Source organism: Trachemys scripta, chromosome 2, assembly GCF_013100865.1.
Source record: "Trachemys scripta elegans isolate TJP31775 chromosome 2, CAS_Tse_1.0, whole genome shotgun sequence".
In the NCBI taxonomy this organism is placed as follows: domain Eukaryota; kingdom Metazoa; phylum Chordata; order Testudines; family Emydidae; genus Trachemys; species Trachemys scripta.
This window is the reverse complement of record NC_048299.1, coordinates 238759146-238784555: the sequence shown is the minus strand read 5'-3', so window position 1 is coordinate 238784555 and position 25410 is coordinate 238759146. Positions and strand designations below refer to the sequence as shown.

At 45.1% G+C, this 25410-nt stretch overlaps 1 protein-coding gene across 2 annotated transcripts in view; it reads left to right on the top strand.

Moving 5' to 3' along the window:
* Positions 1 to 6365: 6365 nt before the first annotated feature.
* The window catches only part of C2H8orf88 (chromosome 2 C8orf88 homolog), a 52547-nt gene continuing 33502 nt past the window's right edge, over positions 6366 to 25410 (top strand). For both annotated transcript variants that reach the window (XM_034763244.1, XM_034763245.1), the window contains exons 1-4: positions 6366 to 6458; positions 11590 to 11666; positions 22910 to 22994; positions 25178 to 25284. In XM_034763244.1, the coding sequence (XP_034619135.1) occupies positions 6374 to 6458; positions 11590 to 11666; positions 22910 to 22994; positions 25178 to 25284 (354 nt within the window). In that variant the 5' untranslated portion in view covers positions 6366 to 6373. The remainder of the gene's footprint in view (positions 6459 to 11589; positions 11667 to 22909; positions 22995 to 25177; positions 25285 to 25410) is intronic.

The window sequence follows — 25410 nt, the reverse complement described above, 5'->3', positions numbered from 1 at the left end:
ATAGTCTCTGTGTTGGCACATATTTCTTGTGGTATTTATGGCTTGTTTTGCAGAACCAAGATTGCATGAGAATCCCTGCTTGCATTTAAAACCCAGTAACTTCCTAGCCCTCATGGGTGCAGAGAGCAGCATGAAGTGAGTGCTGTCCTAATGGAGCAGCAACATCCGGGCAAAGAAAATGAACCCTGCATTCGTTTGTTTATTTTTACAAATCTCATGATTTTAGGTCTATGTCATGATTTTTACAGGCAGGGGGTTGGCAGAACTGCAAGCTCCCTACCTCTCAGGAGGGAAGATGTTGCTTTGTGAATTTCCTACTCAGATCTTAGGAAGTCTCTATTTTTCCAATCCACCCACTGACCTACCCTCACCGTCACCCCAGGCAAAAGGCTCAGCAGCTGCTTGGGACACAGTATCCCCTGGGTGGGGGGGACACAACACACACAGCCTAATCCCTGCACTCCATAGGACAGTTGTTTCTTGCACTCCCCCTGTTGGTTTCCCAATTCGGGAGCAGGAGAGAAAATATCCCACACAAGGGATAGGGGAGAGGATAGAGTGAGGAGGGCAGTAGGCTGATGCAGAACAGAGCAGGACCGGCTCTAAGTTGACTGTAGGGGTAGGGGTAGAGCGGAGGGGGGGCAGCACTAGGCTCACGGCGGGGGGATAGGGTGGCCAGGTGCCTGGTTTTTGACTGGAAAATCTGGTCAAAAAGGGGACCTGACAGTGTCCGGTCACATCTACTGCCTGGACACTCAAAGTCCGGCTACTGTGGGCAGGGAAGGCGCTGAGTCATCACCTGCAGCAGCCCCTACTTGGCCAGGGCTGCCTCCTAAAAGGTTGCCAGGTGTCTGGTTTTCAACCGGCACAGCCAGTCGAAAAGGGACCCTGGCACTCCAGTCAGCACTACTGACCAGGCCTTTAAAAGTCTGGTAGGCGCTCCAGCAGGGTGCCCCAACCTTGGTTCCATGTGGTTCCCAGAAGCAGCGGCCTGTTCCCCCCTCCAGCTCCTAAGCATAGGGGTAGCCAGGGCACTCTCCTACGCCCCAAACACCTCAGCACCACCCCAGAGCCTGCACACCCAACCAGAGCCCTCAGCTCCCCCACGCCCTTGCCCCAGACTGGAGCCCGCTCCAGCACCCTGAACCCCTCAGTCCCAGCCCCTCCTCCTGCACCTCAAGCCCCTCATCCCTGGCCCCACCCCAGAGCCCACATACCAACCCCCGAACCAGCCCTGTGAAAAGAAGCGGGTGAGTGAGGGTGGGGAGAGTGAGCGACAGAGGGAGGGGGGATGGAGTGAGCAGGGGTGAGGCCTCGGAGAAGGGGCAGGAGCAACGGTGTTCGGTTTTGTGCGAATATAAAGTTGGCAACCCTACCTCCGACCTGCAGTGAGTGGGTGGCTGCAGCTCCCAGCCCTGGTGCCGCAGGCAAGTCCCTCCTGACCCGAGCAGAGGTGGGGGCAGAGGGAAGAGCAGTGTGTAGGGGCGGAGACTCAGGGGGAAAGGGCAGGGGTGAGGCTTAGGGAAAAGGGGAGGGGGAGTCGTCGGGGGAAGGGGCAGGGCAGGGGACACTCCTGCTGGAGTGTCCATTTTTTAAATATTACAACTTTGGCAACCCTAGAGGGGAAGGTAAGAGGGCAGTAGACTGAGGGTGGGAGGAGGGTCAGAGGGGGGCACTAGGCTGATGGCAGGGCCTGGGGAGGGGGCAGTAGACTGGCAGTGGGGGGAGGATCAGAGGGGGCACTAGGCTGATGGCAGGGCCTGGGGAGGGGGCAGTAGGCTGGCGGTGGGGGGGAGTAGCAGAACTGGGGGCGACACTAGGTTGATGGCCAAGGGCACATGAGGAGGTTGATGGCGGGAGTGGTGCCTGGCGCACACGTCCCTCCTCTTCCAGGATTCCACGAGCATTGTCTGGCTCTCGCAGCGCAGCCGTTAAACGGTTAACGGGGAGGCCCCGCCCCCTTCTGGAGCCTGACCCCGCCCCGCACGCGGGGTCGCAGTCAAACAAAGTGCGAAGTCAGCAGGCAGCTGCAGCTGTCGGTTGCTTCCCTGGAGAGCTGCGCTTGTGGTGGTGGCGGTGGCTCGCCGTGGGCAGGTGGGCGCCGGGCGGCAGTAGCGCAAGGCGGACCGAGCTGTGGTGTGAGGGCAGTGGGGGTCGAAGGGCGGGTAACGGGGAGCAGGTGGGAGCGGGGCCATGGGAGGGGGTAAGGAGAGCGCGCGGGGGGCGGTAAGAGGGCGGGAGCAGGTCGGAGCGAGCGGGCGTTGCTCTGTGTTGGACTAACTGCACCAGTTACGCGGAAAGTTTGGGTCAAAACAGGCGAGTGATCTGTAGAGGGGGCGAAGAGAGCTGCCTGACTCCTGTCTGTCGTGCACACAGAAGGTCTCTCTGGGAGAGTTGCTATCTCAGAGGTACCAAAACCCAGACCACTCTGGGATGATCCAGAGTCCATGAAACTGGACAAGCAGGCAGTGTACACTGAGCACCTTTTCATATTTCCCGGGACACCCGCATCTAAAAAGGGACAGCCCCGGGAAAACCTGTACGCGTGGCGGGTTTTAAAAAAGGTTTAAAAAAATAATTGGAAATTTAGTTCCTGTAGGCTCGAAGATTCAGTGACTTGGGGATGTAGTGAAATGAAACTGAGACTTTACAAGAGCCAGGAAAAAGAAGGGAGAGCAGTGGGGAAGCTTCAGTTCTTTGTTAATTTCAACTCGACTTACATTTTTATATTTGGGGTAAGGGTTTTTTTTCTTCACCTTTTCAATTAAGGTATTAGAGCTCAAGAATATGCTTGAGTCTTCTTACAGGTTTCCACACTAAGTCCAAGCTTGACATTCCAGATGTTTTTTATATGGGAAGTCAGACCAGTATAAAGTAGGGTGTTAATTTAAAGCTCTGCAGTTATAATAATATAACTCCCCCTGTGGACTTTTATTCTGGAACCACACTGCCTTTTTCTGGTTTAGATCTCTATTTTAGTTTGTCATTTTATAAACCGTTTAAGCTAAACCAGAAAAAAATCACTTTCGGATGTGCTTGCTTCTGGTCCCCAAGAGTTCTGTAAACAATATATTTAAAAAATACACAGTGTATCAGGGTCACATTATTGAGGTGTTGCACTGGTAAAATAGCTGATTTCAGAAAAATCAAATTGAGTGACCCTTTCAGATGAACTGCAGTGTGCGTGCATTTGAAAAACAACTATGAAGGATATCTGCAAAGAGGGGGAAGGTGATTGGGCTTTTTTTGACCTTTGATGTAAAAAAATTATTATTACTGATCTGCCTAAGCTACAGATTGTGCATGGTCTAGTAAAATAAATAGTACTGTATTACCAGTCTGCCTTGTCCTCTTCTGCCCATCCCCCTCCAGTCCTATTTGTTTTATCCACCATTTGTATCTGGTCTTGAGCTAAGATTGTTCTAGCCCCTCCCCCAAAATATTATCTTACGACATAACTGCAAGCCCCTAGCAAATGGGGTCCAACCTGCCTTGTTCCTATAGGCACTATTGTAATATTACTAATTGCCTGAAAGGCTACAATTTTTGGGGGTGGTGGTTGTGGCCTAATTTTTTATTTTAGAAATACTGGAGTGGTTGCAGGCTTTGCTTAAAAGCTTGTTGAATACTGAATTGTGGACTGAAATTGCTCAGACTTTAACGTAAGGATGTGGAACCTTAAGCAGAGATGCTCTTTTTCTTAAATGTTTCTCAGTATTTAGCTTAAATACCAAGTAAATATACATCCCTAAAGTTCTAAGCAGACTGAATAAAAATAAAATGCATCCTCTCGGGTTTCACTTCCTCATTACCTGGTATCCTAATCCTATCATCTCTCCAGTAGGTAGAGTAACCTTTAGGATCTTTGTTGGATTGATGGTTTTTGGTAGACGAATAGTCAAGGTAGTAAAATTGGTACCAAAATCTATAAGCAGTCTTTACATTTATTAAAAAAATATGTGAAACACTTTGACAATCTGTTCTTCCTGGACTTGCCTGCTAACCCCTAAATTTTGGACTCTATAATTGTCTTGGCATATGCAAGGTCAATGCAGATGCCTTCAGATTTCTCTTGAGAGTTAGTATTGTGTAATGTGCTGTGCATAAATGATAAGTGGAGGAGGAAGAGAAGGAAGGGGATTTAAAATGACTTTTATACTTGACTGTAAGTTTCACTAATGTAGTTACAGATTTGGGGACTTAAAACTCTCGAATCTTAGAAATGTAGCACAACTAATGAAGTCATACCATTGTAATGCAGAGTATATAACTAAACATGTACAAAAATGACGATTAACAAATCCTTGGCATTTAGAACTTCCAACAATCATTTGAAGTGGTATAACACTAGTATTGTAAGCAACACTGGATCACGCTTTTGGACAGCCTCCCTGCTTCCAATCCCTCCTCCATTCCCTATCCAGCTTTAGTTTTTTTCCCTCATTGTTCCAGTCACCTAATCACTTTCCTTTGGGATTGCCCTACTACAAGAAGACAAGAGTCTTTCCTCGGGTTGCATAGTCCCTTGGGGAATACAGGTGTGTTTATTTTTTCTTTTTCTTTTTACAGTTGCAAACGCCACCCCAAGTTTGCTTTTATTGTTCTGTTTCTTCAAAGGAAAAGTTCTCATCAAGCCATGAGATTCCCTGGGCTAAAGACAAAGTAGGGAATTTTGGAAATTACCACTGATGTATCCACCAATTCAGCTGCACTAGTGGGAGCTTGGGAACCCTTGCCCCTAGCTGAGGCTCTGGCAGTTTCCAGTCCCTTTGCCACCGAGTTTGTGTGTCTTTGCTGTCCGGTTCAACTGTCATGGTGACAAAGACACAATCTAAATACACCATTGCCCTGGTTTAACTAAAGATGCGATATTAAAGTGATTCAACTTTGTGTGTAGATAAGCCCTGAGCTACAACATGACTGTAAAGATATTTAGATTGTTTAGATAACTTTTAAGGGGGCTCGCCAATTGTGTTAAGCTATCTTGATTGAAAACTACCTTCACCACTTTTCTTAGTCATACCAACTGCAGTGAAAAAGGAGACATGTTAAGGAGACTAAGATAGGTAGATAGAACACCACATCTCTTTGGGTAGCTTTGTAAAGCAAAGTCCTAGTTTTCTTGGTCAGTTTTTGTCCAACAGCGTATACCATTGATTCTAACACCAAGTTTCCATGTTGGTTTTTGGTTTTGTGTCCAAATTCTGTAACAAATATAGTTCCCTGTTATCCAGCATCATAAACTGATCTTATTGAACACTTTCATATCAAATGAAATATTCTTTCTTTCTATCTCCCTACCAATGGAGTATTATTTCTTAAATGTCTCAGTCGCTTGTAAAGGTTAGCTTTATAATTTTCCTTGTTGGAGTTCTATTAGGCTGTGAAATACTGTAGCACTTTTTCTAATGTTCAGCCTAAATTTTTCTTTATTTCATCCACATTATTCTTAACTATACTCCATGAACCAGCCTCTTCATCTTTACTGTTTACGTTCTTCATGTTATGTGCTTCCAAATTCATCTTTCCCAACCCCAGTTATTTAATAACCAAACTATATGTTTAGGACTCTTAATCTGTGACAATTCAGTCTAATCACCCCCTCTCTAGCATTTTGTAGCTCTTTCAAGTCTGTCTAACTTGTTTGTCTTTCTAGTTGTGTTGAGAATTGAACACAGAATTTTTTGCCTGTTCTGTAATGTGATGTTTCATGTACCGTCCAAAACTGCAGTGATTGCCAACTTAATCTAACAAATACTATGTTATGTGTGTGCTTCAGCTTTTTGACTAAACAAGCAACATATTTTGAAATTAAGTCTGCTGACTGGGCACATGCACGAAAGTAGACTATAGGCAGTGAGTGGTAGAGTGGCATGGGATCTACCTTCAGCAAATATTCAGTAACTCCTTCTTTGAACTCATCTTTTATTAGCCCCGTCACTTCATTGAATCCATAACATTAGGAAAAATCTTGAGCAGAGTCCTGGATCATACAAACATTTGAGTTGTTCAGAAATAACTTGTAGCTTGAATTTTCACTTACCAGTAAATACATAAGCCCAAAGATAGCTGTTGTTTTAGGTAATTAAAAAGGCAATTCTAAGTTTTATGACTAGAATGACTTTTTGGAATACTCATTCTAAAACCAATTGATTAGATATTTGTTTTCCAATCCAGGAACTGTTTTCCCAAGCTGTTTGCATACTATGTTCTTCATTTTTTTTTTTTTTTTTTTTGCATTACAATGCAGCTTGGTACAGTCAAAAAGCCAAGGAAGATTTTATTGAAAGTGCAGGTTATAATGTTGCACTCTTATCTGTAACTGAATGCTTTATATATATGTGGTTCCTTTTTTAAAGTGTGGAGCTTCAACATGTTAAAGACAATGGAGACTAAAAAACTGATTGGTAAATCCCTTCAGCCAGCAAGACCTGCACGCCACCTGTCTTCACAGCATGGTAAGTAGCATGGTTAAAATCTGTTCATTTAACAAAGATTTACAGATTACCTGAAGGGAAATTTGAGGTTATGCTGAATGTCTATTTAAGGCTCATGGTTAAAAATTAGCTATGGGGAACATAGAAACAGCAATACTGGGCCGAACATAAGAACGACCATACTGGGTCAGACTAAAGGTCCATCTAGCCCAGTATCCTGTCTTCCGATGATGGCCAATGCCAGAAGCCCCAGAGGGAATGAAGAGAACAGGTAATCATCAAGTGAGCCGTTCCCTGTCGCTCATTCCCAGCCTCTGGCAAACAGAGGCTAGGGACACGATCTCTGCCCATCCTGGCTAATAGCCATTGATGGACCTATCCTCCATGAAATTATCTAGTTCTTTTTTGAACCCTGTTATAGTCTTGGCCTTCACAACATCCTCTGGCAAGGAATTCCACATATTGACTATACACTGTGTGGGAAAAAATGCTTCCTTTTGTTTGTTTTTAAACTTGTTGCCTGTTAATTTCATTTGGTGACCCCCTCCCCCCCAGTTCTTGTATTATGAAAAGGAGCAAATAACCCTCCCTTACTTACTTTCTCCACACCAGTTATGATTTTATAGACCTCAATCATATCCCCCTGTTACCGTCACAGAGTGCCCGAGGACAGCAACAGCAGGGTTCGTTGCCCGGTGTGCTTCGCGCCAATAAACACACCAGGGGTGGAGAAACAAACAAAGTTTATTTGGGATCCCCAAGCAGTGCTAGGAGACAGGCACGTCTCAAATCAAGCACCCTAAAAGGAACAGTTTTTTTTTTTTTCTTCTTTTATACATTTTGCAGTTAAGCCTCACCCTTTCCCCTCCCTTCCTCCCCTTCTACCCTTCCCTTCCCTTCCCTGGTAACAGTTACTAAGCAAATAGTGATTACATTTAAGCAGTTAAGTCATTCTTGGCAGCTATAAGACTAGCTTGTTAGTAACTTCTTTAAACCGTTATCTTGTCCTTTTTCCCTTCAGCCAGAAACATGCAGGCCTCATGATTACCGCTTGATACCGGTGTGAGCAGGGGGTTGCACACAGATAACTGGTTGCTTACATATTCCAATTGCACCTGGCTTTTGAGGTTGATTAGAGTTTAAACGTGGAAGAAGTTTGGTTCATATAGGCCTAGTGCAGGAAGGCTTCATTGACACTTAGTGGCCTTCCACCCTCCCGAGTTATCTAGGGTTATGCCTAGTGACACCAACACCCCCTTAGTCATCTCTTTTTCCAAGCTGAAAAGTCCCAGTCTTATTACTCTCCTCATACAGAAGCTGTTCCATACCCTAATCATTTTTGTTGCCCTTTTCTGAACCTTTTCCAAGTCCAATATGTCTTTTTTGTGACCACATCTGCTCGCAGTATTCAAGATGTGGGCATACCATGGATTTATACAGAAACAATATGGTATTTTCTGTCTTATCTATCCCTTTCTTAATATTTCCCAACGTTCTGTTTGCTTTTTTGACTGCTGCTTCACATTGAGTGGATGTTTTCAGAGAACTATCCACAATGACTCTGAGATCTTTCTTGAGTGGTAACAGCTAATTTAGACCCTATCATTTTATATGTATAACTGGGATTCTGTTTTCCAATGTGCATTACTTTGCATTTATCAACACTGAATTTCATCTGCCATTTAGTTGTCTAGTTATCCAGTTTTGTGAGATCCCTCTGTAACTCTTCATAGTTCAGTCTAAAGCAGACTATGTTAAATAGTTTTGTATCGTCTGGAAATTTTGCCATGTCACTATTTACTCCTTTTTCCAAATCATTTATGAATATGTTGAAGAGAACTGGTCCAGTACAGACTGCTGGGGGACACCACTATTTACCTCTCTCCATTCTGAAAACTGGCCATTTATTCCTGCCCTTGGTTTCCTCCCTCTCAATCAGTTACTGATCCATGAGAGAACCTTCCCTTTTATCCCATGACAGCTTATTTTGCTGAAGAACCTTTGGTGAGGGACCTTGTCAAAGGCTTTCTGAAAATCAAAGTACACTATGTTCACTGGATCTCCCTTGTCCACGTGCTTGTTGACCCCCTCAAAGAATTTTAGTAGATTGATGAGGCATGATTTCCCTTTACAAAAACCATGTTGACTATTCCCCAACAAATTATGTTCATTTATGTGTCTGACAATTTTATTCTTTACTATAGTTTCAACCCGTTTGCCCGGTACTTAAGTGAGGCTTACTGCACTGTAGTTGCTGGGATCACCTCTGTAGCCCTTTTAAAAAATTAGTATCACATTAGCTCTCCTCCAGTCATTTGGTACCGAAGCTGATTTAAATGATAGGTTACACAGTTGGTAGTTCTGCAATTTCACATTTGAGTTCCTTCAGAACTCTTGGGTGAATACCATCTGGTCGTGGTGACTTATTAATTAATCGATTTGTTCCAAAACCACCTCTAATGACACCTCAATCTGGGATAGTTCCTCAGATTAGTCACCTTAAAAGAATGGCTCAGGTTTTGGGAATCTCCCTCACAGCTTCAGTTGTCAAGACCGATACAAAGCATTCATTTAGTTTCTCTGCAATGGCCTTATCGTTCTTGAGTGCTCCTTTAGCATCTTGATCATCCAGTGGTCAGTGTAGCCCAGTATCCTGTTTTTGACAGTGGCTGGTGCCAGATGCTTCAGAGGAAATGAACAGACCAGGGCAGTTTGAGTGATCCGTGGCCTGTCATCCAGTTACAGCTTGTGGGAACTTTAGCCTTTCCTTGCATGTNAAGAACAGGAGTACTTGTGGCACCTTAGAGACTAACAAATTTATTAGAGCATAAGCTTTCGTGGGCTGTAGTCCACGAAAGCTTATGCTCTAATAAATTTGTTAGTCTCTAAGGTGCCACAAGTACTCCTGTTCTTTTAACCAGACTGTTGATCTCATGCCTTTCTTCCCAAAAACGTTCACAGTGCCCCATACTCTGTCAAAAGAGCTTTATGGTCCTATTCAGATAGGACTAAGGCATTTAGGAATCTCCTCCCAGTGTTTCTCATATTTTTTTGATACCAGGAACTGGCTTGCTGCCTTCCTAAACTGTGTCAGGGAAATTTCAGGGACCGGCCATTGAGAAACCCTGTTTAAACAATCTGTGGTTCATGGGGATTAATGTGAGAGGAGTTTCCGTTTTGACACAATGTCTTTCTAAATGGATTAGGTTATGTACTGTAACTTGTTATACTTCAGCTAATATATCAGTACCTGATGGAACTAAAGTTCACTCTGTGAGGACTAAAGCAGCATATGGCTTGTCTTCACAACTTCGCTGTGTTGGAAATCTGTTAAGATAGGAGTTTTATTCTTCCTCTTAACTCAGTATTACTCTCTTGGGCTGGCATCAGAGGCTAATGCTTGCTTTTGGAGGGCAATTCAACAGTCTGTCTAATTAGAACTCCTCACCCCACCATCTTGGGATTTGCACAGTTAGCTAATCTCCCACAGTGAGAATAGGCAGAGGGCACCTTAAGGAAGGTTACCCTTCTCTGAGTTTTGCCACTGCATACTTAACACTACTCACCTGCCATTATCCCTTCCCTGGATTGCTACTCCAAAGCATTGGATTCTGAGATTTGGTGGAAGGAATTGAGTTGGATAGGGAGAGGAAATGACGTGACATGAACTTTTCAGGGGTTCTGAAGTTCTGCATTGCCAGGGTGTGACTCTACAGTTGCCCATTATAGTAAGTAACCTTTTCTTTATGGTCATTTGGAATTTCTCATTTAAAATTTTGCTTTTATTTCCAACAAGCAGTGTGGTAGAACAATAAAGACCTTGTCTACACTTGTGGCGGCGTGTAGTACTGTATATGTGCAGCTATAGGCCACAGTGAAAGACTCAGGAAGAGGGAGGCAGCGGGAAAAAGCTCTGGGAGTGGGGAGGTAGCAGGACACTACACTGCTAAAAATAGCAGTGTAGATGTGAGGGTCACTGCTTGGGTATATAGAGAGCCATGTAGGGTATATACACTAGGATTCAGGTGTGTAGGGCACTCTACTCGCCTGAACAATGCCTCTATATCTACACTGCTTTTTAGACCGATGTTTGCTGGGAGTGCAGTGGGTTTACTCTTCACACTGTCACAAGTATAGACCTACACAAATTAATCCAGAGCTGTTGCTGTAAAAATTCCACAAATAATTGTGACTGCTTAGGAATTACTCTCGCTAGTGGCTGGATCATCAGCTGTTCTTGTCTGCTGATGATGGTGCTGTTTAAGGGGGGGAGGGGATGCAGGGAATGTGTGTTCATACAAAGCCCTGTCATCCTCTTAAGGCCCTGTACCCAACTCTTAGATAAAGGATAGTTAAGATTCTTTTCCTGTAAAGAATTGTTCTGCTTCTTTCTCACAGTCCAACTTCTCTTGTGGAATAGAGTTGAGTTCAATTATTTGTTATCTCTCTTGAAAAACTGTGTCCAACTACAGTATTTCTCATTCTTTGCAGTTGTAACTGAAAAATGTCAATTTGTTACAAACACTTTGAAAATTGATATAACTGTAGATAGCAAAAAGAAATAGCAATTTTTTAATTGCATTTTAGTGGGAAATGTTTCACATTTATGATGTGAGAATGAGAACACAATATTATCACTAAGCATTTGTAAAGGCTGGCGGGGGGGACTGCTGAAATTACAGCTGTTGCAGGGATTGAGAAATAAATGCAGCAGTGCTACTGTGGATAGCAGACAAATAACAGCATACCTTAGAATCCATAGTATTATGTTCTTAAGATCCTGCAAGAAATGGGCAGTATCCCGTGGTGCAGCATAATCAAAGCATTCAAGTAGTACACCTCTACCCCGATGTAATGCTGTCCTCGGGAGCCAAAAAATCTTACTGCGTTATAGGTGAAACCGGGTCGAACTTGCTTTGATCCACCGGAGCGTGCAGCCCTGCCCCCCCCGGAGCGCTGCTTTTCCACGTTATATCCGAATTCGTGTTATATCGGGTCATGTTATATCGGGGTAGAGGTGTAATTGGTAAACTATTTGTTCATTTCTTCATTATTGTCCTCGGATGGTGTGTAAAGTCCTGTTGACAAATGTCTCAAGATATATTCTGAATGGACTCTTTGTTTTTGCTTATTCTCACTCTTGTTCCAACAGCCTCAACAATTACTTTCAACTTCCAACCTGAATTTCCATGCAGCACTCAAGTATGTTTACATAGTGAAGTTAGCTGGGTAAGTATTTAAATGAAGACTCAAGTCACCAATGAAAGATATTGGCTGGCTAAATCTATAAATGAATGTCATGAAACTGACAATTTATGGTAATCAATCCATCTGTTAATTAATGAAATAGATACTTTTGCCAGTGAGAGATGTTCTAGAGTTGCACACTAAGTAGTTCAGTCCTGGAGATGTTCATGTTTAGTTTGAGGTAGAAAAATTCTTCCCTCACATGTGCACTAAGACATGGACGGCACATCTCCATAAATGACAATGTGGACTTGCAGATCTGGCTTCTCTGCACGCTTCTTTGTTTTTTTCTACCCATTTTATCATGTTTGTTATACTTACAAAGTGGTGGCAGTAATTTTTATATTCTCTTTTATATGAAAATATGTTCAACACATTTGAGGCAGCAAACTTCACAGAACTTGGATTAAAACTTTCCTCCAAATATGCATCCTAAATGTTTGTTAGATGAACTTTTGCTATGTCTCCTGTGTTTAGGACAGACTATGGTATTTATTGGGTAATTGTGTTCTCAGCTCATCCTGAGGGCCAGCTTAGAAAGATCAGCAAAATGTGCTTGTTCTTTGTACTCTGAACCTCTATTTTGTTCTGACTCTGCATCTGCTTTTTCAATACTAATTCACACTGACTGTCCACTCAAGCAATCACCGTGAACCCCATAACACAAAACTAGTACTAAAATAGATGTAAAAACACAGTTTAACAATACTAAATTATGCTTTTTCTAAAACTCACTGTTGCTGTCTGTGTCTGTTGGAATATATCATGTCCAATCTTACTTGGCGCCTACCATTGGTGTCTTGAATGACCCAGAAAGATTTCAGTAATAAATCAGTGACTTCTTCAAGAATCTCAAGTGTCTGGGCACCACTTCTTTTGCCTTCCATAGATTAATCTAATCTCTACTTTCTGCCTTCTGCGCCCCCTCCTCCCAAAAAACAAACAAAAAAAAACATGTTGACAAGCATCTGTGGATTATTCATTTGTACTGCAGTAGCACCTAGAGGCCAATAAGGGTTTCAGACCCACTTTGTCAGGTGTTGTACACAAAAAATGAAAAGACAGTCTCACCCTAAAGATCTTGCAAGCCAAACTGACTCCTTGTTCTAGTGCACTTCCCTGGAAATGACTTGAAATAATGTTGCATAGATCCACAAACTACTTCCTCTTTCAATCCATCCCCATAGCACAGGTGGAAGGTGACCCTTATTTGGACAGCTGCTGTTGAATCCAGTCTTACCTGAGCAATTTTACCATAGTGGTTGATCTGTTAGAGCCTTCACTTCTGTACATACACTTCACTGTAAAAATATGGTAATTATAATAGCAGATGGGCATGCATCTGGCTTGCAGACACACAGTTGCCTAGCTTGTACCCATAAGCTTGAGTTTTGAAAATTTGACACTTTTTTTACATCTGAATCGTCCATGGAGATAGATTCTTGGGGTTTTATACTCCTCAACTCTAAAAGAGAGCGTATCTCCTTTAAAGGGATGGGTATCCAAAATCAGATATGGGGAGGAGTAATTCAAAGAACTTGCCAGTCCAAGACTTTTATTCACAGCATTTGAGTGTATAGTTTTTGCAAGATATTTTGGTCAAATCAGTCTCTCTTCAAATCTTGGAGGGAATTTAGAGCCTAGTACTTCATCTCTACGTGGTTGGATTCAAGTTAAAAATAGTGTGATTGTACACAGTGTGATGGGGCATCTGCTCCACGCTGGCATGCAAGGGGTTACTAGAGCCCTTGGGAGACTGTGTTAGAAGCAGCCAATAGGAGAGGGGATGCGAGGAGCAGTGAATCAGGGCCCAGCAGGCCCATATAAAAAGAGCCGCAGGGCAGCGCAGAGTCAGTTATACTGTGGAGCTCAAGGAGAGAGGACTGGTGCCTGGCAAGTGGAAGGAAGCTAGCACCCTGGACATAGTAATGCTGGGCAGGAATAGGGGAGCAAGAGTGAGCTCCTGGCTGACTGCTAGGTCTGGAGTGCTGAGGCCCTGAGATAAGGGCTAAGAAGGTACTGGGGCCATGGGGAAGTGGCCCAGGGAAATGTACTGAGGATTTGGAGGGGACTCCGCACACGTCTGCCATCTACAGGGTCCCTGGGTCAGGACCTGGAGTAGTGGTTGGGCCGGGTCTCCTCTTTCCTCTCCCCCAGTCACCACTGGGGAAGTGGCAGGACAATTGACTGCAGTCGCCCCTAGGGAGGTGGCTGGACAGTTGACTTTCAGGGCCCCTGGAAGGAGGGAGCACAGATCGTGACACAGCTGTGTGCTGTGTCATGAAAAAGATGCTGTGTTCCTTGGAGGACATGAGTTTGGGAGCAGATGTGACAGCAGTTTAGGCACCATCAGGAGAAGACATACTGACTTGCGGCGCTAATTCCCAAGACAGCCAGCAGGATTCACCAGTTTGGTGAGTGGAGCCCCGTCACACCCAGACTTTATTTTATGGCTAAGTAAACAAACGTACATATTTGGAAATCAAAATTCAGGTATAGCTCTGAGGTAAAAATATGGATATTAGGTCCATAGTTCACTGCTTCATTACACAGTCATGATAACACAAGGTGATGCGCATAAAGGTGGTTGGCAGTAGTCAAGCAGTCTTTTCTGAGCCACACTAGCAGCAGCAGATGAGTGCTTAGTAATCACACTGTTGCATTCCTCTAGGCTTTTCCTATGTACATGATTTTTAATCTACAAAGGACATTGTTTCATTTGTTACTGTGCTCTTGCATGCTATAGTAATGACAGCAGCAGTATAATACCGTCTAGAATTGTGCAGTGCTAGTTTAACATCTAGTCAGCGGCAACATGAGCTATTCTGGATGTGTACAGATATTTATGCTGAGGAGTATCTTGTTTTTTTTGGGTGGTCGTGGAATAAAATATGGCGCACGGGCATATGCTTCTGCTGTGACCAGTGTAAACTTATTCCAAAATATGGCTTCTAAATTAGAAGAGCCTTGCATTTTTCTATTTCCTTGTCTGGAAGAAGATTTACTAGCTTACTTCAAAAGGTAGACTGACAGAAGGAAAAGATTTGTCCTAGAATTCTGGTCCTAACAAACTCATTTGTGTGTGCAGCCAAGAATTCAGAGATGCTCTTATCACATTTCAAAGAATCTTTTCTCTAAAGATGTGGCTGAAAACACGACACCCTCTACAGTCTGTGCCACGTGCCTCAACAAGGCACGTTTTAATGAGCTCAAAGTTCTAAAGCTGTCTTTTGCTGCCTTAGAAGAGAAATCTAGGAACTCCTTAGTGCTTCTGCATAGTTTTAGAAGGTTCATTTGTGTAGCTGTGTCTGTCTTAGCCCTGGTCTACACTAAGAGTTTAGGTCAATTTTAGCAGCATTAGATCGATTTAACCCTGCACCCGTCCACACGAGGAAGCCATTTTTGTCGACTTAAAGGGCTCTTAAAATCAATTCCTGTACTCCTCCCCGATGAGGGGATTAGTGCTGAAATCGACATCGCCAGGTTGAATTTGGGGTAGTGTGGACGCAATTTGACGGTATTGGCCTCCGGGAGCTATCCAGAGTGCTCCATTGTGACCGCTCTGGACAGCACTCTCAACTCAGATGCACTGGCCAGGTAGACAGGAAAAGCCCTGCGAACTTTTGAATTTCATTTCCTGTTTGGCCAGCATAGCAAGCTGATCAGCACAGGTGACCATGCAGATCTCATCAGCAGAGGTGACCATGGAGTCCCAGAATTGCAAGAGAGCTCCAGCATGGACCGAACGGGCGGTACTGGATCTGATCGCTGTATGGGGAGACAAATCCGTGCTATCAGAACTCCGTTCCAAAAGACAAAATGCCAAAATATTTGAAAAAAATCTCCAAGGGCATGAAGGACAGAGGCTATAACAGGGACCTGCAGCAGTGCTGCATGAAACTTAAGGAGCTCAGACAAGCCTACCAAAGAGGCAAATGGCTGCTCTGGGTCAGACCCCCGGACATGCCGCTTCTATGATGAGCTGCATGCAATTCTATGGGGTGCCTCTACAACTATCTCACTCCTATACGTGGACTCCTGCAAGGGAGTCTCATGCAACAGGGATGAGGATTTTGGGGACAAGGAAGATAGCGCACAGCAGGCAAGCAGAGAAACCGTTCTCCCCGACAGCCAGGAATTGTTTATCACCCTGGAGACAGTACCCTCCCAACCCGGGCTCCCAGATCTTGAAGGCAGAGAAGGCACCCCTGGTGAGTGTATCTTTGTAAATATAATACGGGGTTTAAAAACAAGCGTGTTTAATGATTAATTTGGCCTGACAACTTGGGATGCATTCATGGCCAGTACAGCTACTGGAAAAGTCTGTTAACGTGTCTGGGGATGGAGCAGAAATCCTCCAGGGACATCTCAATGAAACTCTCCTGGAGGTACTCCCAAAGCCTTTGCAAAAGGTTTCTGGGGAGGGCAGCCTTATTGCGTCCTCCATGGTAGGACCCTTTACCATTCCAGGCCAGTAGCACATTGTCTGGAATCATTGCATAAGAAAGCATGGCAGTGCATGGTTCCGGTGTTTGCTGGCATTCAAGCAACAGCCGTTCTTTATCTCTGTGTTATCCTTAGGAGAGTGATATCATTCATGGTCACCTGGTTGAAAAAGGAATTTTATTAAGGGGACATTCAGAGGTGGCCGTTCCTGCTGGGCTGTTTGCCTGTGGCTGAAAAGAAATCATCCCCGCTGTTAGCCACGCGGTGTGGGGAGGGGTGAAGCGCTCATCCCAGAGAATTGGGTGTGTGTGTGTGGGTTAGTTGGGTTTGTGCTGCATGTTAACCCCTCCTTTTAAATGGCCATCCCATTTTAAACAGCCAACCAACGGGTGCTTGGTATGGGAAATGAGGGCGCTGCTGTTTGAAACCATCCCCACATGTTATGAAGGTTAAAGAAGCCAAAAGACACTGGCTTACCATGGCTGCCTGCAAGCCGAATTCTGTTGCCAAGCTCTGCATGTATGATCTCTCACACCAAACTGGCAGGCCCTCAATATAAGAGGCAAAATGCGACCTTGTAAAGAAAGCACATGTGCTATGTAATGTTAATAGCTTGGTTCACTGTCAAAGTCTACCCATTGTTCTCTAAAATGTCTTTTTAAATACTACTCTCCTTTTTTTTTCCTACTGCAGCTGCAAATGTTTCAATGCTCCCCCTATCATCTCCGTCCCAGAGGCTAGCGCAGATAAGAAGGCAAAAAAACCACACACGTGATTAAATGTTCTCTGAGCTCATGCAGTCCTCCAGCACTGAAAGAGCCCAGCAGAATGCGTGGAGGCAGACAATGTCAGAGTCCAGGAAAGCACAAAATGAACAGGAGGGATGCACGAGAGGATAGATGGCTGGAGGAAGAGGATAGGTGGCAGCAGCGTGATGAGAGGAGGCAGGATGCAATGCTGAGGCTACTGGAGGATCAAACTGATATGCTCCAGCGTCCGGTTGAGGTGCAGGATAGGCAGCAGGAGCACAGACCGCCGCTGCAGCCCCTGTGTAACCAAACGCTCTCCTCCTCAAGTTCTATAGCCTTCTCACCCAGACGCCCATGAACGTGGGGGGTGGGGACCTCCGGGCACCCAACCACTCCACCCCAAAGGACTGCCGAAGCAACAGAAGGCTGGCATTCAATAAGTTTTGAAGTGCAGTGTCACCTTGTCCTTTCCTCCTCCCCTCCTCCACCACCCCATCCAGTGCTTCCCTCCTCCCCCACCCCCTCCCGGGCTACCTTGGCAGTTATCCCCCATTTGTGTGACGAATTAATAAAGAATGCATGAATTTGAAACAACAATGACTTTATTGCCTCTGCAAGCGGTGATCGAAGGGGGGAGGGGAGGGCAGTTGGTTTACAGGGAAGTAGAATGAACCAAGGGGGAGAGTTTTCATTGAGGAGAAACAAAAAGAACTGTCACACCGAAGCCTGGCCAGTCATGAAACTGGTTTTCAAAGCTTCTCTGATCCGCAGCGTGCCCTGCTGTGCTCTTCTAATCTCCCTGGTGTCTGGCTGCACATAATCAGTGGCCGGGTGATTTGCCTCAACCTCCCACCCTGCCATAAACGTCTCCCCCTTACTCTCACAGATATTGTGGAGCACAGAGCAAGCAGCAATAACAATGGGAATATTGGTTTCGCTGAGGTCTAACTGAGTCAGTAAACTGCGCCAGCGCACTTTTAAACATCCAAATGCACATTCTACCACCATTCTGCACTTGGTCAGCCTATAGTTGAACAGCTCCTGACTACCGTACAGGGTGCCTGCGTATAGCTTCATGAGCCATGGCATTAAGGGGTAGGCTGGGTCCCCAAGGATAACTATAGGCATTTCAACACTTTCCAGACCAGAAAATAACCGTTGGGGATAAGTCCCTTGCTGCAGCTGTTCAGATGGGCCGGAGTTACTGAAGATGTGAGAGTCATGTACCTTTCTGAGCCATCCCACATTGATGTTGGTGAAACGTCCCTTGTGATCCACCAGTGCTTGCAGCACCATTGAAAAGTACCCCTTTCGGTTTATGTACTGGCTGCCTTGGTGGTCCGGTCCCAAGATAGGGATATGCATTCAGTCTATCACCCCCCCACAGTTAGGGAATCCCATTGCAGCAAAGCCATCCTCTATGACCTGCACATTTCTCAGAGTCACTACCCTTGATAGCAGCAGCTCGGTGATTGCGTTGGCTATTTGGATCACAGTAGATTTGCTTACTCCAAATTGATTCCCGATTGACTGGTAGCTGTCTGGCGTTGCATGCTTCCAGAGGGCTATTGCCACTTGCTTCTCAACTGTGAGGGCTGCTCTCATCTTGGTATTATTGCACTTCAGGGCAGGGGAAAGCAAGTCACAAAGTTCCATGAAAGTGCCCTTAGGCATGCCAAAGTTTTGCAGCCACTGGGAATCAACCCAGACCCGCAACACTATGTGGTCCCACCAGTCTGTGCTTGTTTCCCGGGCCCAGAGTCGGCGTTCCACGGCATGAACCTGCCCCATTACCACCATGATGTCCAAATTGCCAGGGCCCGTATTTTGAGAGAAATCTGTGTCCATGTCCTCATCACTCTAGTCACCGCGCTGCCGTCGCCTCCTCGCCTGCTTTTGCAGGTTCTGGTTCTGCATATACTGAAAGATAATGTGCGAGGTGTTTACAATGCTCATAACTGCTGCAGTGATCTGAGCGGGCTCCATCACTGCTGTAGGAGAGCAGAGTTGCAGGGGAAGCAGTGGTTGGATGACCAGTTTTGCAGACCTACTGCACCATCCGCTGCCAGGACACAACAGCGGAGCGGGCTGCATGCTTGCCGTGGTTTGGAGAGACAAGAACAGGAGAGCAAAGTTGCAGCAGAAGCGGCGGATGATGACGGTCATGTAGAGGACCTGCGAGACCACCAGGAGAGCAGAGTGGCAGCGGATGCAGTGGTTGGAATGCCAGGTTTTCCGACATATTGCACCGTCTGCAGCCAGAGCAGGAGAGCAGAGTGGTAGTGGAAGCGGTCGTTCGATGACGACGGTTAGCAGTTCTACTGTACCATCTACTGAAAGCAGTATGGTGCCCACATGGAAAAAAGGCGCAAAACGATTGTCTGCCATTGTTTTCAAGGAGGGAGGGGTGACTGATGACGTGTACCCAAAACCATCCGCAACAATGTTTTTGCCCCATCAGGCATGGGGAGCTCAACCCAGAATTCCAGTGGGCAGTGGAGACTGCAGGAACTGTGGGATAGCTACTCACAGTGCAACGCTCCGAAAGTCGACGCCAGCCTTGGTACTGTGGACGCACTCTATCGACTTAATGCGCTTAGTGGGGACATACACAATTGACTGTATAAAATCGCTTCCTAAAAAATCGACTACTTCTATAAATACGACCTAATTTCGTAGTGTAGACCTACCCTAAATCCGCTGTATTAGAAGTCAGTGTTCTTACCTAGTTCTTTAACCAAAAATGGCTTTTTAGTGGACTTTACTCAGCTGTGCTGGTGAGGATCATTCACATAATTGCTGTTATCTGAAGATACTTGTTAGAAAAGATGAGTGGCCATCTCACCTTTTTTGCCCTCTGAGTTAGAAGATTGTTTGTTTTTCTAATTTTTATTTGTACAAGATTGATTGTAAACACTACAATATCTTCACCTGTTGCTGCGAAATAAACGGATAATTAAACACTAAAAGAGCCTACATTCTGTTTTCTGAGTTGGAGGAATCAACTGCTTTAGAATGTTCAGCCTTGATCACATATAGTGATACATGTCACGATGCATGGGTCCATCACAGTGTATAGTTTTGGACAAACAAATACAAGCAAGAAACTTCTTCTCTTGCACATTCTATTCTAGTCTTATTGGCAGTATTAGAGACAAACTATGACCTCCTGGAACTTTCTATCAATCTAGATGTTTGGCTACAGCCGAGGACCACATACTGTGGCTTATAGAGGTGCGTGCCAGAGTAGCCTCTGCACTCATGGAACGTCGGTTGGCTGTGTCCTGTCCCATCCTCTTGCTTAAAATGGTTTCGTAAGAAGGCTGCTCCCAGTTCTAATGCCTACCAACAGTCCTAAGGATCATCAAGGAGTATGGACACTCTGATCTTGCCCCCTGTGCTCTGGCTACTTTTCACTACATTTGCATCATAGGAGCTTCTATGCCACAGGATGATTCTCTAAACAAGGAGGCCTTTCAGTAGATACTTATGCTGGCTTTAGGGCCAGAATCTAGTGAGTAGCACAATCACAATATACCCCAATATCTGGGCCTTAACACTTTTTATAGGAGGAATTCTGTAGGGTAGATCCATAAGGCTGCAAAAGCTACCCATCTGCAGCTTGTCTATAGTGATAATGAATTACAGCCCCCATTTCTGGAATGATTCCCTTTGAAGAATACACCACTGTTTAAGTTAGAATTGGAACATTAATAACGGAGATTTCAGAAACTTTAATTCTGCATTAAGAACTTTTATGGCAGAATGTTGATGTTCCATGTGTGGTCTAGATAATACTACTTCAGGCTAGGGTAGTCTAGATAATACTTCTTCAGGCTAGGCTGCTGCAACTCTGTAGCAGGGTTAGATAGTCACCATAATAAGGCAGAAGACTGTACAGGCAGCAGCAGTGTGCCTTCTAAAGTAAAGGCAGATGCAAAAAAATGACCGTTCTTTGCAAACTCCACTCAAAATGAAGCATAAGGCCCTCAGCCAAATTGCAAAGCCACTGGTGGGGAGGGGGCTGAGATCCGCAATTTATTGAAGGGTGGGGCAGTCTCCTACACACATGCATTCCAAGGATGTTGCAGATGAAGATACCCAGGCTTAGACTGTTAAGTTCTGGGGTTGGTATTCTGGTTACAGAGATCATTGCTAGGAGGGAAGACTTAAGTTCATGTCTCGGTGGTTTAGATTTAAACATAAGACTTTCCATCCTCTCCTTTAGAAAAAAAGACTTTCCTTCTCTCCTCATCCTCTTTTCCCCCTACCTTCCACCCCACAGAAATAACACTTTTTAACTGCCCTGCTGAAAAATGCCGCTAATTGTGGTTCTTACCTGAAAAGTAATTCTAAAATGGCACCAGAGGGTTCCATCTTCGTGTTTAAAAGCTTGCTGTCTTAAATGTGCTCGGTTTCCAAGGAAATGTTTCTTCTAACTTCCAGTTCTGTAAATTCCAGTGTGGGAGCAGAATAAAGCTGCTTTATGTTATTGTTAGGGCCCTACGAAATTCATGGCCATGAAAAACGCATTATGGACCATGAAATATGGTCTCTCCGCATGAAATCTGGACTTTTGTGTGCTTTTATCCTGTATTATACAGGGGAGACCAGTGTTTCTCAAATTGGGGGTCCTGACCCAAAAGGCAATTTCAGGGGGTTGCAAGGTTATTGGGGGGGGGGTGTCATTGCCACTCTTACTTCTGCGCTGCCTTCAGAGCTGGGTGGCCAGAGGGGGCGGCTGTTGGCCGGCTCTGAAGGCAGCACCCCGCTAGCAGCCGTGCAGAAGTAAGGGTTGCAATACCATACCATGCTAGAGCCCAGCTCTGCAGGCAGCAGTGCAGAAATAAGGGTGACAATACCATACCATGCCATCCTTACTTCCGTGCTGCTGCTGCCAGCAGCTCTGCCTTCAGAGCTGGGCTTCCAGCCAACAGCCATCGCTCTCTGGCTGCCCAGCCCTGAAGGTAGTGCCACCACCAGCAGTAGCACAGAAGTGAGGGTAGCAGTACCACAACCCCACCTACAATTACTTTGCAACCCCTCCCCCCCCAACTCCTTTTCCGGTCAGGACCCCTACAATTACAACACTGAAATTGCAGATTTAAAGGGTTGAAATCATGACATTTATGATTTTTTTTAAAAAATCCTACATGCAAAATGGACTGTGAACTTGGTAGGGCTCTAGTTATTATGTATATTCACTAACACTAATAGTAAAAGTTCTACAGGTTCTTGAGGCTAGTCTACTTCATAGCTGTACTTCTCCAGCAGTGCACCTCCTGCTCAGTTATGTCTATGCTATAGCTTCCACTACTGGCAGCAATGGTGGAGCTGTGCCAGTTATGAATTATAGGCCAGAGTTGACACTGCCTCAGTTTCATCTGTGTAACCCTGTCTTTCAAACTGTGCCTATAGTATCTTCATGAGTCCTGCATAGGTGTCACTGACTGAAACGGAGTTAAAAATGAACAATGATTAGAAGAAGCCAGTTTTCTCTTAAATGTGTTGGCTGTGAAAAACTAGTGTAATGCCAACAGACCCTGGTCGTCAGCAGGCAGGATCGAATCTGGGATCTCTAGAGCTTAGTGCATGAACCTCTACAGCATGAGCTAAAAGCCAACTGGCTCTTAGCTAAGGATGTAGAGCTGACTCATTCTGTGTCTCTGTCTCTGTCTTGTGGTCTCAGTGCCAGTAGATGGGATAAAACACCAGACCCAGGAGGTTTGTGGGTTACACTAGAAGGGAGTGTACCCTGGAGGGAAGAAAACCCATCCTCCAAAAACCTACCTTACTGACAAGGGAACAAATTCCAGAATTACACCGTGCTGTGGATTGTCCATGACCTTCATAACCATAAAATGACTATTGTATTGAAACTAATCACTGCAGATTTACTTGAAACAATATAACTTTGCTTTTTTTTTTCATTTCAGTTTGTCAGAAGGAAATTCCAGGATTTGATGATGCATTTCTTTGAAACGCTTATGAAACTTGAATAAATTGCATGTTCTTCTCTTCATGTTTTAGTGGTATGAGGGTACTGGAATGCAGGTCTTAAATCAAACTGTGATCCCTAGTCAACCACAGTGCCGGAAGTCTGAAACCAAGAAAGGTAAGCTTTGTTTTACTCTTGGGGGAATTCTGTGCCACTGCACATGAACAGAACTTCTGTCCCCCTCAGATTTCTTTGCTTCCCTGCAGAAAAATGACTTTCTGATGGGGAAGCAAAGGGAGGCCACAAGAGCGGTCATGCGACCCTCTCCAGCAGCATGTTTCGGGTGCCCAGGGCAGCCAGCGGAGAGGTAAATCACTGTGGGGCAGGGGGTGGCACTGGGAAAGACCTGGCTGGTGGCTCCTACCCTGCGCCAGGCTCGGCTACTAGTCCCGGCTGGGCTGGGGAGGATAGGACTTCCTCTTTCCCTGCATGGCATCCAGGGCTAAGTCAGACCCACCCCCAGATTTCTCCTCCAGCTGCAGGAAGCTGTGCAAACTCTCCTGCTTCCTGCACCTATTGCTCCTCAGTTGCAGGAGGAGGGATCCCTGTACAGGGAGCTGCTCTCCCATCTGCCCAACCGCTGTGCATCTAGACTCCCTCATATCCAGACCCTCCTGCCGAGCCTTACCCCCACACACACTCAAACTCCCCCCCCCCGATGAGCCACCCAGTCCCCACCCCACCGAGTCCCAGCCAGCTGCACCTGGATCCCCACCCCACTGAGTCTCAACCACCTTCACCTGGATCCCCCTGAAGAGTCCCATTATTGTTGCACCCAGAAGCCCCTAACAAGACCCTGTGCATCCTGATTCCTCCCCCCCGCACCCGGATCTCCCATTGAGCCGCCCGCACCCAGATTGCCCCACACAGAACTCTCTCAACCCACGCCTGGATCCCCCCACGCTAAGCCCCTCCACACTTGGCTCCTACCTGGTGCAGCTGGCATGGAGGGGCAGAGCCCTGGGATATTATTGGGGCAGGCCTGGTCCTTGCGCTGTGTTGGGTTGGGTGCAGACCCACCACTGAGTCCGTGTCCCACGGGGAGCTGCACAGTGATCTCCTACCTCGGTGCAGCCAGTGGCCTGTGCTCCCCAATGCTATGCTGGAGCCGCCACATTTATTTGACAAAATTTGCAGAATTTTAAAATATTGTGCGCAGAATTTTTATTTTTTGGTGCAGAATGCCCTCAGGAGTATTTTGTTTATATGTAGATCAATGTTTGAATTACCAGTTTCCAAGGTAACAGGAAAAATATGAACTCTGAAAAGGTACATATGCTTGTTCCAGATATCAGTCTTTGCTTAGAGGTGGTGCTTTCCTCCCATATGTGGATTGGGCTATGTGAAGGAGCCAGGCGTTTGGAACCTCGCTACTTTGATGTAGAAGTAGTACAGCAAACTTAAAACTCTGGTAGTATCATCTGACCTTGCCATAACTGCAGAAAAACTCCATTGGGAGGCATGTTTGGGTTTCAGGGCTTGTATAGTATAGCTATATTGATATAGCTGCATTGGTGCAATAGCTGACTAACACAGATGTGGTAAGTTTACACCAGTGCAATTTAGTGTGGCCATAACAGTACAAAACAAAATCCCAGTTAGACAAACCCGAAGCATAACTATCAATATTTGTGCAGCTTCATGCATTACACTCATGTGAAGTTTTGTGAGCTAGCTCATTACACTTACCTGTTTGCAAGGTTGCATGTAAGTTCATCTCTTAAATTCATGCTGGTTTAAGGCATCAGCTTGGTTGCCCTGGTGAATGTAAATCCTCAGTTTATCTGCAGGGAAAGCTTACTACACATACTGCCTTGAGAGCATGTCTTAACACTGATCTGGAGGAATTTCCCTTAGCATTAACAGGTAAATCAGTCTCCATGGCTAGTTCTGGGTGTCTCTGCACAATATGCTAGTTAGTGCAAATTATGGGAGTTTGTTGTGTAAGATCTGGAACTGAGATCCACCAAATTCATTTTGTATAGAAACCATGAAACCTCCATTTTTAGCAGTAACTTCAATCTCTCCTGAGCGGTATTGGATTCAAACTGGTGATCTATACATGAAATACTTTGTAGTTCACTAGTAATGACCTGAAGCAGCTAGTCCTTCCAAAACCACTCTTTTAAGAGTAGGTGTATATTGCACATGCACACAAAGTGCACCATTTTCACACAAAAAGCTCTTAGAGTCAAGCACTCAAAAACTGGGAAATGCCAGTATTTAAGCTGCTTTGCAAATATCACTGTTTAACAAATAACTTTATAGTAATCTGTTTGTGTATAATCCTGTATTTGCAGAAAGAATTAAATACAGCAGAGATTTCCTCTTAAAGCTTTCAAGTGTTTCACTCTCTCTAAAGAAGCCGGAATTTCTTCCTGATCATCCTATTGTCCTTGAAAAATCAGTAAGTGTATTCTTGCAATTTAAACCAAGCAGTGAAAAGCAGTCTTGCAGGTTTCCAACTGTCAGTGTTGATTGAGCAAAGTTTAACTTTTAAAAAATCTGTTTGCAGAGGTACATGATGCAGTTA